The following is a 17,523-nucleotide window of genomic DNA, read 5'->3' as shown; positions in this document are numbered from 1 at the left end:
TTTTTCCGGTTTTCTTAAATAGGTAATCTACAACAGAAGACAAACAGTCGTCTTCACACAAATTGATGTTAAATAAGGCTTCAAACTGCAATGAATGAACCAACCAAGAATTAATGTAATAACATGGCTTGTGGATTTTTTTTTTTTTTTTGTGGAAACCAATTTTTTAGTTATTTGACTTGTTTTACATTGTAAACCTTAATATTACATACATTTGCATGAGTTTAATATTGCTAAATTTAAGATTGAATTTACTTCTGTAACCCTATTGTAGCAGAGCATTGAGCTGAATCTGTCACATCAGCCTTTTCCATGCAGACCTTGTTTGGTTTCATGTTCATGTTCTTTAAAGACACTGAGTTTAATTAGTACCCCATTTTTTGTTCAGAAAATTGATTGGACCCATGGGACAGAGCTCTGCGGTGACATAATTTTGCCCTAAAAGGACCTCCCTGATTCTTTTCACTGTACAGGAACAGGTATTTCCAAAAAAAAGTGAACTAAGATCAAAGCAGACCTGTAATCTCCCAGGAATTTTCCAGTGTCCTGCGTGTGAATACGGAAAACGCTGGAATTTTAAGTGGATTTTTCCTATTTATCTGCGCTCCATTCAAGGTGGAGGAAGTCATGCTCGTTCCCATCTCCCCACTAAAAACTTTCATCGAGAGCCAAGGGGCTCATTGTTCAGCACAACCCCCTTTTGACGAGATTCAGCTGACAGAGGGCCAGGAAAGCAGCGAGCCCGAGCTATTTGCTGTCCTTGCGCAGAGAGGCCCACTGATCCTGAGTGCCGGGCCCATTGAGAGAGGAAGTTACAGCCCTCTCCTTTGGCCACTGCCATCACACTTGTGGCTAATGCCAATGTTTCTCCCAGACTGGTTTTGATTGACAGGGCTTGGAACACCCCCATGCGAAGGCCTGCCTGGTGCTGCATGCACTCATTAGCACATTTGTTCTTCATACATATTTGTACTTTGTACACGTTTGGTCTTCCGTCAGTCCTCATTTTACAGCACTGAACATAAATACCGACTGTATTTTGCAAAACGGGCCTCATAACACTTATTGAGATGTTATAGAACTCCCTTTTTTAAGCCTTCAAATACACTTTGATTGCATTGGGAACGTTTCCTAGAGAAACATTAAGGGAGTTAAATCAAAGGCCGGTTACGCAAGAGGGTCAAACTGGCGGGTGGGGCTCGTTTCCACAGTGTTATAAAATCGACTACCCTCCTCTCTGCAGCATGTGACTTTCTTCGATCAAAAGCTGGACGGATGATGGTAAACTGAAAGAACAAGGCGAGATGCATCCAGTAATCAAAATAAGCATGGATGAGAAGTGGCTTTCTTCACAGCATTCAGTGGTGCAGTTATCACCTGCATGCATTTAAATTTTTCATTTTACAGGTGATCGCTGTACATTTTACAGGCGGGCGCTGTGAAGGACACCATTTCTTGTCCATGCTCATTTTGATTGATTGTAAGATGGGAGCACTAAATAATGTTTGCTGTGTTTCACCATTGACAATTTACTTTTTCATCTTTTTCAGCTGGAGTGTATGAATTTTTGTATATTAACCAAACAAGCGAATGCGACATCCTTATATTTTATATCCCACAAGGGCTGAACCAATCATTTAGACAGTTGGCCTCTGAAAAGCATTCATTTAATCTGCCAATGACAGCACTGGCGTAATAAGAATACTACCACATCTGGTCCTAGAACGGTTTTGGATTTTTTCAACTGATGGTGTAAAACAGGTAAAGTGCGCCATCTAGTGTTTATTTTTTGCAAAACACATACCTTGTCATAAACGGTGATACCATACGAAGTGGAGGCAGCATTTCTGAGTCTCTGCTGTTCACTCATTTTCACCTTGACAGTTTTAGAGTATGTAACTGAATTACTGTGGACACCCCTTGACCTATGGAAACACACATCCGGGAGGAATGCTAGAAATTAGTCTTCTTCTTCAAACAAAGCCATCAATTTTTCTCATAATTTTCCTATGCTATATGCTAACAAAAGAAAATACTTGTTGATGACTAACACTTGTTCATAAATCGCTGCCTTCTTCATGTGGATGTCCAGAGGTGGATTCATGCTGTGATGAATACGACAATTTTCCATGCCTCCTGAGTGAGTGACGCCAGATCTGGGGAACTTCAGTGTATATGGCAGCCATGAATATCTGTGCTCCTATGAATACCAGCCAGTATGCAGGTATGTCCTTTAGAATACAGGCCAGGTGTGCAGTTGCCAAAGGGGTGCCTTTATGCCTGCCTGGTGACTTTGTGTTTCTTGAGAATATGTCAATTTAATTTTATACAGGCAATGGGAGGGCAGCTATTTTGAAATCACATATTTGTACTAAATATTTGTTAAATGTACTTACTAACTATTGTATTAATAGTGCTGTGTGTTTTGTAATGGCAGTTTATTTAGGACAGTAATGTAGAGAGCAATATAAGAATGGTATTCAGATTGGGCTGGTTACAAAATGTATATTACATGTATTTTGACTGAGATCTGCAACAATTCTAAAGCACAGATTTACAGTCACTGTTACAGACATTTGAACTCTAAATGAAAACCACATTTTATACATTTTAAATAACACATTTCATTTTATTTTTATAATTCTCCTTATTTATTTAATGCCATAAATGTTCATGGGTAGACAGTTCTTCCACCTCATATACACAGTAATTAGGTAATAGCACAAACAATGCAAGATACTGCACAGGGAACTTTAATTCCACACATACAAACATTTACTTGACAGGGTCCTCACCACATCAACGTGTACCTACTCTATTTCTCATATTATTGTTAATATTGCACTTGCGGTCTTATCAATATATTATTCAAAAACAGGAAAACTCTATAAAATCTTTACAATTTTCCTCTCAAAATATACTTCCCTGCTCTACAGTTACTGTCTATTGTACATAGCTAACAAAGTCACCATTTAATATCAGTTTGATATTTTACTGAAGTCTCCAATATGCAATCATACTGAAACACAATGTTCAATGGTTTACAGCATTCCCACAGTTCCCTTATGATGACCTCTACGTTTTTAATTATAGTTCATTACATTCTTGTATTTATTATTTACTCAGGTTATTTTGGGATAGGACAAGTGTTTACATTCCACATTACGCAGATTTTTGATCCCTGTAGCTGTGAACAGCTGAGTTACTAGGGCAATGCAGGAATGGTGTCTTAACTAAACATAATGACCTGTCCACCTCATAATACCTTCTGCAATAATACAGTCCTCTCACTGCTACTCTACAACTCATTCATCATTAAAAGTATAGTAGCTGTGGATATGTATAAGAAGAAATATGTAATGTTGTCTACTTTGCTATCCAATGAAGTCACTTTAGAAATCAAGAACAGAACCCAGCAGACAAGGACTTATAATGGTTATGACCAACAGCAGACCGTACAGATACAAATACGTGTACGGAAATTGTATTTTCAGGTTTATTTTCTTCACCCACACCCACCCACCCCCCTCACCACCATAATCAGCTTATTTAATTGCTAGAAAGTGATCCTCCCAAGACTTCTTCAATTCAACATTTAATATTTCATACTGAAAATCACATCAACACATGTAAATATACAGAACAAATCCCAGAAATTAAGAAAACTATGGGGGGAAAAAGGTAACTTTAACAATCATAATTCACATCTTACAGCAAAGCTGGGGCTCTGCTCATCTCTGCCCCCCTTTCCCTACGAATTCAGGTGTTGACCCATCTCCACACCAGCAGGGGGAGCCCTCGCGACTCAGTTCTTCTTCATGGAATCCAGGACACGCAGGATGTGCAGGAAGAGGTTGACAATGTCCAGATAGAGGTTGATGGAGGCCAGGATGTGCTCCTCGGGGGACAGCTGATGCATCAGCAGGTGAGTGTCGTAGATGATGAAGCCGCAGAACAGCAGGGCTCCGGCCCCGGCGAACACCAGCTCCACCGTGTCGTTGTGGAAGAACACCTGTGGGGTTGGGGCACAAAGACACCCTGCTGTCAACAGAGCCACCGCTACAGACCAACACTACGTAGACTCACTGCTTTGTGCTGCCATTGCTGGAGTACGCTACTAACAATACTTTTTCGTAATTCTAACTCTAGGAATTTCCGGAAAAGCTGGATACTCATCCACAATTTATGCTTACCAGAAGACGTCATCCACACTACGTGAGAACAGGTGAGAAGTACCATATTTTTATTACTTTTATATAGAGGGCCTCCTTGTGGCAGAAACCCTTCTTGCCATACTCAACTTTACCAGCTCACTCAACAGGATGTCGCAACGGCTTATTTCAAAGTTCAGATTACTCTCGAGGTGCTGTGTGTACATAAACCAACAGCGGAGGCAGTAAAATTCTGCAAGACTTATCTCATGAGATATACAGTTAAACACAAGGACTGGCTGATTTAATGAGGCACTTTGAGTAGTGAAGAAACCTGTAGACAGTGCTGCCAACAAGCACAACTGAGGCTTGAAGAATCAGTACCGAGTGCGAAATGCCTACTCTACTTCTTTTCAAGCCGGGTCATGTTTAAAACCAGTAGAGAGCAAGCCGGATTAGTCTCTCCAAGACACTACACAGCAAAATGCTACTTACACTCATGAAGCTTGCAATAATGAGGATCCAGAGGCAGGCAAACAGTCTGAAACACAAGATTCACGTCATTTCCATCTGGTGCACATTGGACTGTGCTGCCTATTACAAACTTTTAGGGGGAAGCAGATTAATTATTTTAATTAAACTCACAAACAGGCCATTCCTTACATTAGTGGGTTTTTCCTCAGTAATCTCAGTTTAAGTATTGGGTTATCTGTCAGTACAGGATGGTAAGCAATGGGTCACAAACATCTTTGTCCTACTTTTTATCTTGGGAACCACATGTAAATACACACACCCCACCAACCTTAAGTACTGCTTATCAGCAGAAGAAATGGTGAACAATTCAACCACAAAAATAAAGAAATGAATATTTCATTTTAAATAAATTAAAGAAAAAATCAGTCCCCCCCCCCCCCCCCCCGTTGTTTTCAGTTAAAACTACTTCAACTTTAAAGTATGTTAAAATGCAGGTTGTTTTTGGCAAAGAAACAACCCTGTGTCCACCACATTTTAAAGAGCAGTTGCCAAGGAAACACAACTAAAACTGTTCTTTTTCTTTTGTACCGGTGCTTTCCAATGAGCTTTGCTGTCGGTCACCCCCTAGAGATACGTTTCCCATAAGCACAAACCTGCTGTTTGATGACGACAATAATGATAAAACAGCATTAAAAAGCTAAGTGGGCAGGAATGCAGCTTTAGTCGCTTTCACTTTCTCTTTCCCAGAAAGGGAGCGCTTTCTCAGGGGGAGCATTATTTTTATATTTTAGACAGAGGCTGTTCCTCTACCCCCTCTATAATGATTACAGGGTCACAAGGCAGCAGTGTAGCATAGTGGTGAGGAACGGGGCTTGTAACCCACAGGTTGCTAAGTTTGATCTTCGGGTGACAGGGGTATTGCTGTAATATCCTGGGGCCAGGTGCTTAACCTGAATAATCTCAGTAAATAAATGGATCACATGCGAAATTTGCAGGATATGCAAGTTACTCTGAATGAGCACACCTGCTATGCAAATGTCATGTTAACGCCACTGACATGAGGTTGAAACCAAATTAGAAAAAGTTGAGATGCATTGTCCTATACCTATGGACAGTAATCAATCTTATCTGGTGGTTGTATTGTTTTATCATACAAAGCCACCCAATGTTTTGTTTACTCATTCAGATAATGATGGTCTCCCTGACTGGCTGCATACTTGAATCACCGGTTATTCCACTTGACAATCAGCTGCCGGTTGAAAAACATCTCTAAAATAATCACGACTGTGGGTTTCCCAGAAAAGGAAGGGGCAGTGAACATTTCAGCCAAATGGTACTCCGAATAATCAGTTTAAACCTGTGTCCCAACCCCACAGGCTCGAGTAAATCTAACGATAATTTGATGAGACGCTGAGAGCATTTCAGGATAAGCGGGTACTCCAGAAGACAACAGAGAGAGAAAGAGACAGACGTGAAGACCTTACCCTGCTCCCAGCTTGCTGAAGTCCCTCTTAGACTGAAAAGTGTAGGCAGTCAATCCCAGAAATACAGCGGCTGTGAGGCCAAAGGCCTGGAGCACTATGGAATACTCATAGAAGGTCACTGCAGAGCGAGAGGGACAGCAGGAGTGAGGTCTGTGCATTTGACTCACTGCTTCGTATTACCCATACTTTCACCAGCCATGGTGAAAAATGCGCAACACATTGTTTTGTGTCTACCCTAACCCGAGTTCCTTCTGTGAACCACAATCAAAATGGCGTTTGCCGGCAATTTTTTACCACCCATCTGTTAATGACCAATGTGAAGATACAGTCTGTAGTGAATTAAGATTTTGGGCACAATATGAAAATGTTCTTAGCATGACTGTGGGTTCATCTCATTGTGTGACCGGACTGTAAACACCAGTTTGCATCACTGAAAAATGATTTAAACTGCAGAAAACTAATGGTAAACTAGTTCACACCAAGGCTGGCCACACAGCCATTCTCATGGCTGACCAAGGCAGTAATTTATCATTGTTCAGTAATTTGTACCAACTGTCATCCATATTCCTGTAGCATGAGGAGTACCCACAGCCATGCACATCCTCCGTTTCTTACAGGATATAACGGTAAACACGTACATCATAGTCATATCTGCATCATAACCAATTTATTAATAGTAGGCATAGCATCAGAAAATGGCACAGTGCAGTGCATTATGGGATGGTACACACAAACCAGTGACACCTCAGAAAGGAACGAACAGGGAAAAGGTTATATTTTCTGAGAAAACACCTTAAGCAACTTACTCACCAGCAGTAGCAACAGAGATAGCCTCCACAAGAGTCTGAAAACAAAAAAAATCAAACAATTAATGTCTGTGGCGCCAAGTACAACAAGCTTCTATATTTCTACAGATTGAAATGTTCTGCATTACAAGATGAAGCCCATGACGCTGCAGTGGGTGAAATATGGGACTCTTGTGACTTAGCAGTAAGTAAACACAGAGGGGTCACTCACAAATCCCAGCAGTAGGTAGAGGTTGATTGGATACTGATGGCGGTAAATGGCCAGAGCGAAGATCAGACCCAACGAGCCAATCGCCGACACCAACACCAAAGCCGGGCTATGGAAAACAAAGCGCTTGGATGAAGGAAAGCTGTGCTCTTTTCGAGGCCTTTCTGATCATTCTTGGGCATGAATCACTTTGCATGAACCCCTTATCACCGTATCTGACAAAAATCTAACTGGAATAAATACAGCTCTGATTTGATGTGCAGCAGCATGGATGGAAAAGCATTAATGCTGAGATCTACCTACGAGTGGTGACCAGTGTCTTCTAGGTATTTACAAGCTTCACAACAGAACCAGGGCACGGACGTTGTGATACCCTTTATTCTTGGATGTTATTGACCATACATTGATCATAACATGATTTTCAACTTTTTGAGCACAAAACTCCACACTGAAGGACTGCAAAGAAAATGGGCTCCCCAAGAAGTAGCACACCATTTGTGCATTGTGAAGGTTAATTTCTGCCTCTATTACAATAATTCATTTTAAATACTTTGTTGTAATGTTTTTTTTTTCCTGCAAAGACTGCACCCAGGATCCCGTTCACATTCTTTGGGGTCCTGTGGATGAACCACCATGCTAGGCCTATCTGGATCATTACATTACATTACATTATATACCATCCATAATGCTGCACATCATTTTTTCAATGCATCATTTACTGGCGTTGGATATCTAATGCAGACTAGATGAAGGTGTGTACCTTGAGTGAACGAAGTCCTTGATGGTATCGCAGAACATAAACAATGCAGAGGTGGCAGTGGTCAGTATTATCTGCAGTGACAAGACGGTGTAGACTTTGCGCAGAAAATCTGGCCCAGAAGACAGACAGAAAGACATTGCACTCGTTGACCACCGTGATCCCACAGAAACATCAGCAACCGAGCCACTCTGGCCAGTTTAATCCTTGCACTGTCTAGCTAACGTTAAACGATATCTCACTGCCTGGAAGCTGCCTCGCAGACAAAGGAAATTACTCAAATACCTAGCTCTTTCTATGCCGACCTTGTGATTTTGCATTTAGCCACAACTTGTAAATCATGGTGATGTACTAATACATTAGCTACCCCGTGCAGCTAAATGCTAGTCCCCAACCCTCATCAAAACATACAATCCTAATTTCGCCTAACAACATCATGGCGGCTTAAATATTTAATAGCAAGCTAGTTAGCTGTTTAGTGGTAAATACAATAATATTATTTGTTCTGTATATTTTTATGTCTATTGTAGCTAGCTAGATGACTGCTTTTTGGTCAGTTAAACAGGTGGTGATTCTCTATCACTACAGATGGCCAGAACTCAGCCAACTCAACAGCTGTCTTACTAGCCCGATTATCTTGCATGCTAACATTTGCTAGCAAATTAATAATCATTATCCAAGCCAACGTCAGACTTTTCATGTATGGCACGTATGTCATTGGGTAGTTAGCTACCGTTACACAGTTCTAGTAGATAACTAGCTGGCGGGCTAACTAGCTAAAACAGCCAAATACCTTGTATTAGCTAGCTAGCCAGCTGGCTAAATAACTAGTCTAACGTTGACAAGACAACTTGCGGTCTTACCCATTCGGATCTGCACACTTGCCGTCGCCACATTTGTCCCATAGTTAAAATCGTCTTCAATGGAAGATCTGGGGTATTTTTCTGTACTCATTTTTAAAGAGCAAAATGGAGACAGTCAGGTCCTGTCGTATTTTCTGACCAGCTTTGTAAAGAGATAAGAGCAGTCGCTCAACTTCCGCTTTGTCGTCAACTCACAACATGTGACAGGAGGCGTGACCGTGTTGTCATTACAGCTGCATTACCACGGTAGGCCGCATGGTGTCGCTTGTTTTCACATTTGCCCAAATTAAACACTCGGGTTGTTAAAGGAAAAGGTTTAAGTGCACAATGGCAAAAACAACTATATTAATGACAACAGTATAAAAACATATAACATGAAATGAAAACAACTGTCATGAAATGAAAACAGACGCGATAATAAATGTTTATTTTATTTCATGCAGAATAAAGATAAAGCTAGTTGCCTACATATGAAAGTTGCCATTTAACAATTCATGTATAGCTATGCCTTATCCATCCTAACACAAAAACATTATACAGCATAACAACGAGTCAGCGAACTTTAAAACCACAGGGATGATTCTATTAGTACATTTTTTAGATGTTAATTATGATACAGATCATTATGATGCAGTGATTATAACTACTATATTACTATTATAGTTATTGAGATGATGACCTCAGCTGACAGCAGAATGTATTGTCGATTGAAATAATGCTTCATAAGTGTTTAAATGTATAACTAGCTTATGCAAATACAGATTTGCATATGAGACATGCTGTTGAAGCAATGTTCATACAGGCCAGTGATGAAGGAGAACGTGTTTCTGGACACTGGAGTCTCTTTAGAGCATCCAATATGTAGAAACAGATACATATGTCTGTAAAGTTACTGAAAATTCACCTTAAATGGGTTTATTTGGTGTGCTTGACATCTAATTCTTGAAATAAGATGGGCCTGACTTGTATAGTTTGCTTCATAGCATTACATTTTTACTCTCAATAGCTTTACAAGTGTACAAATAGAATGTTACTAGTAGGTTCATGCAATCTCACTTCTTTAATTTAAAAAGAAAACAAAACAAACAAAAAAAACCTTAATACACTTAAAGAAAACATTTTTGTTCACTGTGATTACAAAATGTCTATCCCATTCTCCAAGGAGCCTTGCCAATTAGGGAAGAATACAAATGCTCTCTGATATTTAATGAGCTTTTTAGTGGAGAAACGGTTTGATGGATACAAAGCTTCTTTACAGCCAACTACAAAGAACCTTTGAAGTAGGATACCCATTTTTTAAGAGTGCAGTAAGAAAGAGATTTTTGGATCGGGATTTTTGGCTTTAACATTATTATTTGTAACAACATGGCACTGCTTACAATTCTATTTTTCTGGTTTATATGATTACAGCGTATCAGTTATTTCTTCTACAAATTCATCTCATTTTGCAATTTAAGAGCTGTGTTTTGAGCTATTCATCATGGTCTCCGAGAAAAAAAATGGTATTAGACCGGGCGAAGCAAACCTCAACCAATATCTTCTGCCTAGCAACTGTAAAGTACATTTTTTGATTGGCTATGAAATACCAGCAGGTGTGGTATAGAGGCGGTAAAGCAACATAACCCGGTGCTTTCACTTTATACAGGGCATAGATCGCGATAAGCATACGTCTTTATCGTGTCTCCGGATTGTACTACGAAAACGAAGACATTTTAGGAAAAATGAAGTTTTACCTTGCGGCCGTTGTGCTGATCGTCGCACTCTTCGGAGTTAACGCGAAGACATGTAAGTGTAAAAAAAAACCGTTTTCTTCCCCTTATTATCTTCTGGGACTTATGATTTCGAATACGTTTCTTTTTGTCTTCAGCTTGTCTTCATTGGGTTCGTCGAATTAAACTCCATGCCAATATAGCAATCTTATCATTTCCACATTTCCAACCTCCATAATTTTGCATATGGCATGGATATGAGTATTTTCTTCTGAACATTGTTTGTAAAAGAAATAGGAATTACATTGGCAAAGCAAAGTTTATTTTCTGCGTGAGATGATTAAAAACATGAGTTGAAATTATTATAGAGCCCGACATAAGCTATGTTAAATAATGTCCTAAATGAAATATTTCAGTTAGTTTAGTTATTTAATACAGCTGCTGAAATTCTACAAGAGGTTTCTTTTGAGAACTGTCGTTTATATACAGAAACTACAGTAAATAAGGGATATGAGGGATACATCCGTGTTTTTTTTTTTTTGTTTTTTTACACTGATTTTTTTTTACATTCTTTGTGCATGTATTCGAATTCTGAAACGTAATCTGTAGAGGAACTGTATATTTTTAAATTTTAGTTCCATTTCCTTGAGGCCTATTTGTCCTCAATAGGAATGAAACTCCCTATCAGCGAAGGCTTTTGCCTCATTATTAATGCGGAAAAAAAAATTAATTCGTAGATACATCATAAAAACACTATCCTTATTCCACTAATATTTTATTGCTGTTAGGTTCGGTCCAAATCAGACTGCGTCACGGGCGTTAAATTATAAAGTGCGTTGGTTTTCCCCTTCTCTTTAGTTTCGTTTTCAAGCGTTTGAAAGTTCTAGCACAAGTGATGATACAGTGCCCCCTGCTGGATAAAAGCATGCAGGAAGCACCGCGAAATGCATTCCCAATGCCGCGAAGGCACGAAGTCTGAATAGCTCTCAATGTTATTTATTTTTATTAGACCGTCATTTAACCAGAATCCCCAAGTCTCCTGAAATTAAGAGCCACTTTTTAAATGTTAAAACACAAGTTTCAGTTGTGAAAGGTCATACTTCTCTTCGGTGCTGATTTTATGAATTTTGAGACGTAGGTTAGTAAGCTTAAGATGTAAAATCATTTTGAGTAGGGGTCAAAGTTTTAACCTACAATAAGACAGTCTGCAGATGTCAGGGGTGGATCTGTCTGAAAATGTGCTCTTGATCCTGTTCATGGATAAGACCTCTTTCACATTTATCTCTCCAAAATCAGTTTAGCCAGATGACTACAGCCGGTCACAGCTCGGTAATGCAAAAAATCTGTCGTAGTCCATCTTAAGCTTTGTGTTTGACTTGGAGAGTTTGACTATTGCAGGGTAATTAAAAACATTCACATGTTGATGTCCCTTCTCTCTTCTGCCAATCTCCACCCCCAAATTCCCCGGTCCCAGTCCCTCCATTCTCTCCGAGATGCACAGACATTCTACCTGTATATGTAGTGCTGGTGTATTTCATTTGACACTGTGAAAGTAGTGCAGTGTATAAATGCATTTATCTCTGTGCTCCTGTCCCCCCTCTCCCTTACGGTTCCAGCCCCTCCCAAGGTTCAGGTGTACAGCCGGAACCCCGGGGAGTTCGGCAAGTCCAACACCCTGATCTGCCACGTCAGCGGCTTCCACCCCCCCGACATCAGCATCACCCTGCTGAAGGACGGAGTGGAGATCCCCAAGGCTAAGCAGACCGACCTGGCCTTCGAGCAGAGCTGGCAGTTCCACCTGACCAAGAGCGTCCCCTTCACACCCGAGAAGGGCGAGACATACTCCTGCAAAGTCAGGCACATGCAGGACACCAAGAACTACAACTGGGGTAAGACAGCCAAGCCCCGTTAGTCTGTACTGTTAAGACCCTGCAGATAGAGAGCAATCAAACAGGAAACGTACAACATACAGAGTTTTAATTCTCCAATACTGTTGTTTTTTTTCCAGAGCCTGACATGTAAGGTCTTGGAGAGGAGAGCTGGTAGGTATGGTATTAATTCAACTGATTTGATGTATTATATTTCAGCACATCTTTTCACAGATTGTTGTGGCATGTTATATTTAGGAATATAAAGATTGCAAACAGGATAGCACATTTTACAGTTATACAGTCCTAAGATGGTAGGAATTGTCTTGCTAAATATTACATTGTTTTTGACAAAAAAAAGTTGAAATTGGAGAAAGATCCTTTTCTATTCCTAAATAGCTGTGAAGCTTTTTTAGGGTTCTGTTTCATCTCCTTTTTTTTTGTTTTACAGCAGGAGCCATTACCATTGCAAAATTTCCACCGCATATATACTCTCTTGGAATCCACATAATCAATAACTACTCACTGCTGAGCTGAAAACAGATCTGTGTGCCGACTCTACAAACTGGGATGTTGAATAATTTGATATTTGAATATTCTGTGGCTCCTGAGATTGAACTTTCATATAATCAAATCCCACTTTTTCCCAAGCACTGTATGAATCTCCTGTTCTTCCTGTAAATAATGACTCACTGCTAAGGTATCACTCGCTTGCATTTTCAGGTAGGGAAAGGAATACATGAAATATAAACTATTTTTTGATGCAGGTTTGTTTTGTTTTTCATGAAAATTGATAAGAGGGAGGGATAAGGGAAAAACTGTTAATTCCTGTTAATTAACAAGAATCTTACCACTCGCTCCAGTAACTGGTTCATTCAGTATACTGGAATGTTGGCCTTATCTCTGCAACAACAGCTTCTCCTCTGAATTGAAAGGCGTGCAAATTCTTTCTGCAAGAAGCGATAGGCTGTTTAATTCATTGTAAGCACTGATTGTCTATTCTGCCACTCCTCATGTGATGTTTTTGCATGTTTCTTGAACATTTTGCCAAGAGTTTATTAGAAATGAATAAATTCAAAAAATAACATAAAAATAATAATCAGAGCGCTTCGTAGACATTTATATTAGAAAGGAAAATGTAGGGGTGTTGATAACTTTTACAACTCCATTGCAATGGGGGGTGGTGAGCATTATGTGATAGATTTTGTTAAGCTGTAATAGCAAGTTCTAAATGTTGCCTCAGTTGTAGTTGTTTAATACTCTTGATTGTTATTTAACCGACTCCCATGCATCTTTTAAACGAACCAAAAACTGGGATTTGGGGTCTGTTGTAAAAATTATGGATTAAACATTCTTTGTAACACCATTGCATTTCATTAGATTTCTTTCATTTCATAATTTTATTCAGCAAGTACTTTTGTTGACGGTCAATTAAGGCACATTTAGGTGCAATACTTAAGCCTTCAGCCATTGTTTTTTGTTTCACGGTTTTTTTTTTGTTTTGGTTTTTTTTACTCTTTTATACTTTTGCATGAGCGTGTATGATTCTGATTGCAATGGTAAGTGGACACCTAATTAATAAATTATTTCGCTAGAACAGTATGGCTCACAGATATTGAAGAATCTGAATGGTGGAGATGGTATTTTTCAAGTGGGTAAGCAAATCAGATTTAGGACCCTCGACACTTTAGTTAACCGAGTCAGATACAGGTTGATAGAGCCAGTGACAAACATGATTTCTTTGGGGATCATTTGCATCCATACAAAATACATAACTCTAATCTCTATAGGATCAGGCTGTCATTGTAGACATGCCTCAAGTGCATGAGAAAAACGCCTCACCATTAAGGTATTTTTCCCTGAATGTAAGTTTTTTGTTCTTTTTTTTAATGTACAATGGAAAACGTAATTGTTACTTAAGCTACTCAGCTTCCTTCATGGCAAAAGTGTTCATAACCTGCCGTCCCTAAGCGGTATCACTTAAAGTGAATTGAGATTCGACAGGATTATTATATCTTTGGCTAGACCTACTACATAAAATGAAAAACTTAATTCCAACACATGCTAAAGCTCCATACACCAAGCCTACATGCACGTCATAGATCCAACTTCAATTGCTTTGAATTTGGACAAAACAATGCCTATTCTATTCACCAGCTTTTAAAATGTGAATGTTTTGACACAACGCTGGAATATCAGAAGTCAGTCCTAAACCACTGTTGCCAGGTAACAAAGTAACCCTTCAAAAGTGAAAATCCTTGCAGGTGTTGCTTCTGGAATAGGCCCTATGGACGGCAACTAGCAAACAGCGTGCAACCTTCATCCACATTCCTTCCCATATACTTACAAATTTTAAAAGTACTACATAAAGGTAATGTTATGTTAAAATTAATTGGCAAGCGTGTGTCACCAGTCATCTTACTATCAGTGCGTTGTTTTTAGAAGTAATTCCAAGCTAGCCATTTTATTTAGCATTAGCAAGGTAGGCAAGTTAGCTAATTAGCAGCAGTGTGTCTTGTCATCTTGCTAACCTGGTTAGACAATGCTAACTAGTCATGACTTTAGGCTTTTCCTTTGGTTTTTGCCACATTAAGTATGCCTATTTAGTATTGCTTAGCTAATGTTTGCCAGTAAGGCAACTTCTGACTGGCTAGTGTAGCTACGTAGCACTGGAAAGTATGTAGTCACTGACACTAGCTGAGGTCTTGCCCCATACCTGTTAGAGGGCATCTAATGATTATTATTTTAGGTCACCTCTCAGTGTACCACATGACCTGATTTATGATGAAGAAGGTGCCTGCTGGTCACATCATGACATAATTCCACCAATAACAGCTGGTGCATGATTACACCCCTCCCTTTCTACTTCTTACGCCAGTGGACTTTGCTTACGGTACAGGAGGGGAATACCGCTGTGTCCCTGTGCAGACATGTCTCGCATAGTCTTACAGTACCAGCGTAATGTAGTGAGGGGTTCGGGTGCAGAGGCTGTTTATTACTCACTCTTTATAAACACTGAATCCAGCGTGCGGTCCGTCAGCGTTGACCTCTACACCGCATGCGCTGAAATGAGCACTGAGGGGAAATGGGGCCTATGCTGTGACTGTTATGGGTGTGTGTGTGTAGTGCTGGTCTGTTTGGAGAGCTTTATTTCCTCCTATGAGAAGTTATGATGCACAGCATGCCAGTGATGCTTCATGCACTAGTCACAGAGATTATTTTTTATGATGAAGCACGTCTGATCAATATGTTGCTTCAGCTATAATCCATTACAGCCTGTTTTTCTTCAATGGCGCCAACATGTTGAATGAGAGTGAAGGGATCATAAAAGCATTAGGCTGATCAGTAGGTGTCATTCTGTGTTTACAGGGTCCAGCTGTATAGGAGAGATCACCGGTGTCCAGCTGTCTTGTCAGAGAAGACTGACATCTCAATGTTTCAGTCCGTTGACAGGAGGAGAGTTTACACTTGACTCAGGATAACTGAATGTGCTTATAGTTTCACTGTGGGGTATAATTCATGCTATGGGTTTATTAACCTGTTTGTTAGTGTCACCGTGGTTTGCATGTCTGTTGAATCATACCAAAGAAATCAAATGCATCTTCTTCCTCTGTGACTCATACTGCATATTAAATAGAGGTAGTGGAATCGACATTCACACGCTTCTGTTAAGGGAGACTTGTTTTTCTGGCTGATTCTGACATTAGGATGAGGTCCAGCCCTGTGACAGTTGGCATTGTTCAGTGTTTGTCAGTGCACGGCTCTGGGCCCATACAGGTTGTTTCCAGTATGACAAAACCAAAGCAGTAAAGGGCATACATCTGAATCTCTCATACAGCATCAGAGGAGTGAGAGACAGGTTAGCGCTCAGCTAGCTGCTCTGCCAGAACATAAAAGAAGTATAGTAGAACGCCTTATGTTAACCACAATCTGAGTTCGTTAGAGCACAGGTAATCTACTTGAGAAAAATTTTACCAGACATGCTGTGGCACTCCCTGGCAACGGGAAGTCCCTGGCTGGCAGCCATTTTCGTAAAATTGACGGGACTTACCAGGCGGCCATGTTGGGATCTCCCTGGGTCATATGCCCGTTGCTTACAAGCGGTTAAAGTATCATGTTTTTAAGTCCAAATTTATCGAGGTGCTGTCAAATCACCATACGGATTTCGGCAAGTCATACCACAGCTTTAGTACTGTACAACGGAGGGAACTTTTTGGTCGAACGAGCTAGTTGTCTTTTGTGTTTGTAAGAATTGTGTGAGGTGCCATCTTTGATGGTTGATGTTTTAGATTTCCATTCGCATACTGTTAACTTCTTCGCTGTTTGCTGATGTTTGGAATTTCTAGTACTAGCTCCACTGACATGATCTCTTCTAAGGGCACCCCTGTGTTATATACCCAGTTTTAATTATTGAATTACTATTCTTTGGACATCTCTCACCAGCGTACCTAGACATGCTATGTCTGCTTCAGAATTTTTTTACTTTCTTCTGTCATGCTGTGACAGATATCTGCAATGGTCAGAGCAACACTCAAAGCCTTGTCTTTTGAAGACTCATTTCTTCAGATTGCACTTTAGTGCATCCAAACCAGGTCTCCCTAATATTCTGGCTGGACAGAGAAAGTAATTAAAACACACCCTACTGCTCTTTTCTTTACTTGGTGTATTGGTCATACTGACAGGCAACAGCTACAAAATAGCCTCTCTAGGTACTGTTGCTGACAGGATGGGTGTTTGGAAGGGATGTGAGGTATAAAAGGATCATCAGGAAAAGATGGACTGATCACTGTGTACTTGAAATGAATGACAGCTACCGGCATGTGCAGAGTTGTCATGGTTGTTACTGTCATAGTAAGTGAAACACTTTCACACCTCCTTGCCCCCTTCTCCCAGAGTAAGAATGTGAATGGACCTGCACTCCGTCCTTCTAAAGCATTTTCTCTGATGCAGTGACCACATGTTAGACACCTTCTTCTGTCTTATGTGATTACATCAGTGGTATTATTATTATGATTATCATTACATGTACGGTTACAATTTCAGTAAAAGTAGTAGCTCCTCTTGTGTTTGAAATGGAAACGTGGAGGTATTGAAGGTCACTGGGTTAGCAGAATGAAACTTCATGGCAATGAATTATGATAGTATGCATTAACAAATGATAGATATCAGGTGCAGGAAAACTGAATGACATGTTTGACCGAAA

The 17,523-nt window shown here is 40.0% G+C and overlaps 2 protein-coding genes across 3 annotated transcripts; one reads left to right on the top strand and one right to left on the bottom strand.

Moving 5' to 3' along the window:
* Positions 1-3,575: 3,575 nt before the first annotated feature.
* On the bottom strand, positions 3,576-8,926 carry tmbim4 (transmembrane BAX inhibitor motif containing 4). Its single transcript, XM_036520336.1, has 7 exons — positions 8,744-8,926; positions 7,884-7,992; positions 7,127-7,232; positions 6,920-6,953; positions 6,110-6,227; positions 4,647-4,692; positions 3,576-4,012 (listed from the first exon to the last, which is right to left on the bottom strand). The coding sequence occupies exons 1-7, from the start codon at positions 8,832-8,834 to the stop codon at positions 3,806-3,808; spliced, it is 711 nt and encodes a 236-aa protein (XP_036376229.1). The 5' UTR covers positions 8,835-8,926; the 3' UTR covers positions 3,576-3,805.
* Positions 8,927-10,366: 1,440 nt separating this feature from the next.
* Positions 10,367-13,683, top strand: LOC118771956 (beta-2-microglobulin-like). Of its 2 annotated transcripts, none has more exons than XM_036520149.1 (4): positions 10,367-10,528; positions 12,069-12,341; positions 12,461-12,498; positions 12,772-13,683. In XM_036520149.1, the coding sequence occupies exons 1-3, from the start codon at positions 10,465-10,467 to the stop codon at positions 12,472-12,474; spliced, it is 351 nt and encodes a 116-aa protein (XP_036376042.1). In that variant the 5' UTR covers positions 10,367-10,464; the 3' UTR covers positions 12,475-12,498; positions 12,772-13,683. The 2 variants fall into 2 exon arrangements, with proteins under 2 accessions (XP_036376042.1, XP_036376041.1); XM_036520148.1 differs by having other exon boundaries at positions 10,370-10,528; positions 12,461-12,494.
* The last annotated feature ends 3,840 nt before the right edge of the window (positions 13,684-17,523 follow it).

This window comes from Megalops cyprinoides, chromosome 25 (genome assembly GCF_013368585.1).
Source record: "Megalops cyprinoides isolate fMegCyp1 chromosome 25, fMegCyp1.pri, whole genome shotgun sequence".
Lineage (NCBI taxonomy): Eukaryota > Metazoa > Chordata > Actinopteri > Elopiformes > Megalopidae > Megalops > Megalops cyprinoides.
Note: the sequence above shows the minus strand (reverse complement) of the source record. Positions and strands in the feature narration are given on the sequence as shown.

Bases quoted from the DNA above. Each gene is read 5' to 3' on its own strand.
- tmbim4 (XM_036520336.1), bottom strand. From the start codon at position 8,834: ATGAGTACAGAAAAATACCCCAGATCTTCCATTGAAGACGATTTTAAC. The intron at 7,993-8,743 runs GTAAGACCGCAA...CTTCTGGGCCAG, and splicing joins AAGTGTGCAGATCCGAATGG to ATTTTCTGCGCAAAGTCTAC. The intron at 6,954-7,126 runs GTGAGTGACCCC...TTTTGTTTTCAG, and splicing joins TCTACCTACTGCTGGGATTT to ACTCTTGTGGAGGCTATCTC.
- LOC118771956 (XM_036520149.1), top strand. From the start codon at position 10,465: ATGAAGTTTTACCTTGCGGCCGTTGTGCTGATCGTCGCACTCTTCGGA. The intron at 10,529-12,068 runs GTAAGTGTAAAA...TTACGGTTCCAG, and splicing joins CGGAGTTAACGCGAAGACAT to CCCCTCCCAAGGTTCAGGTG.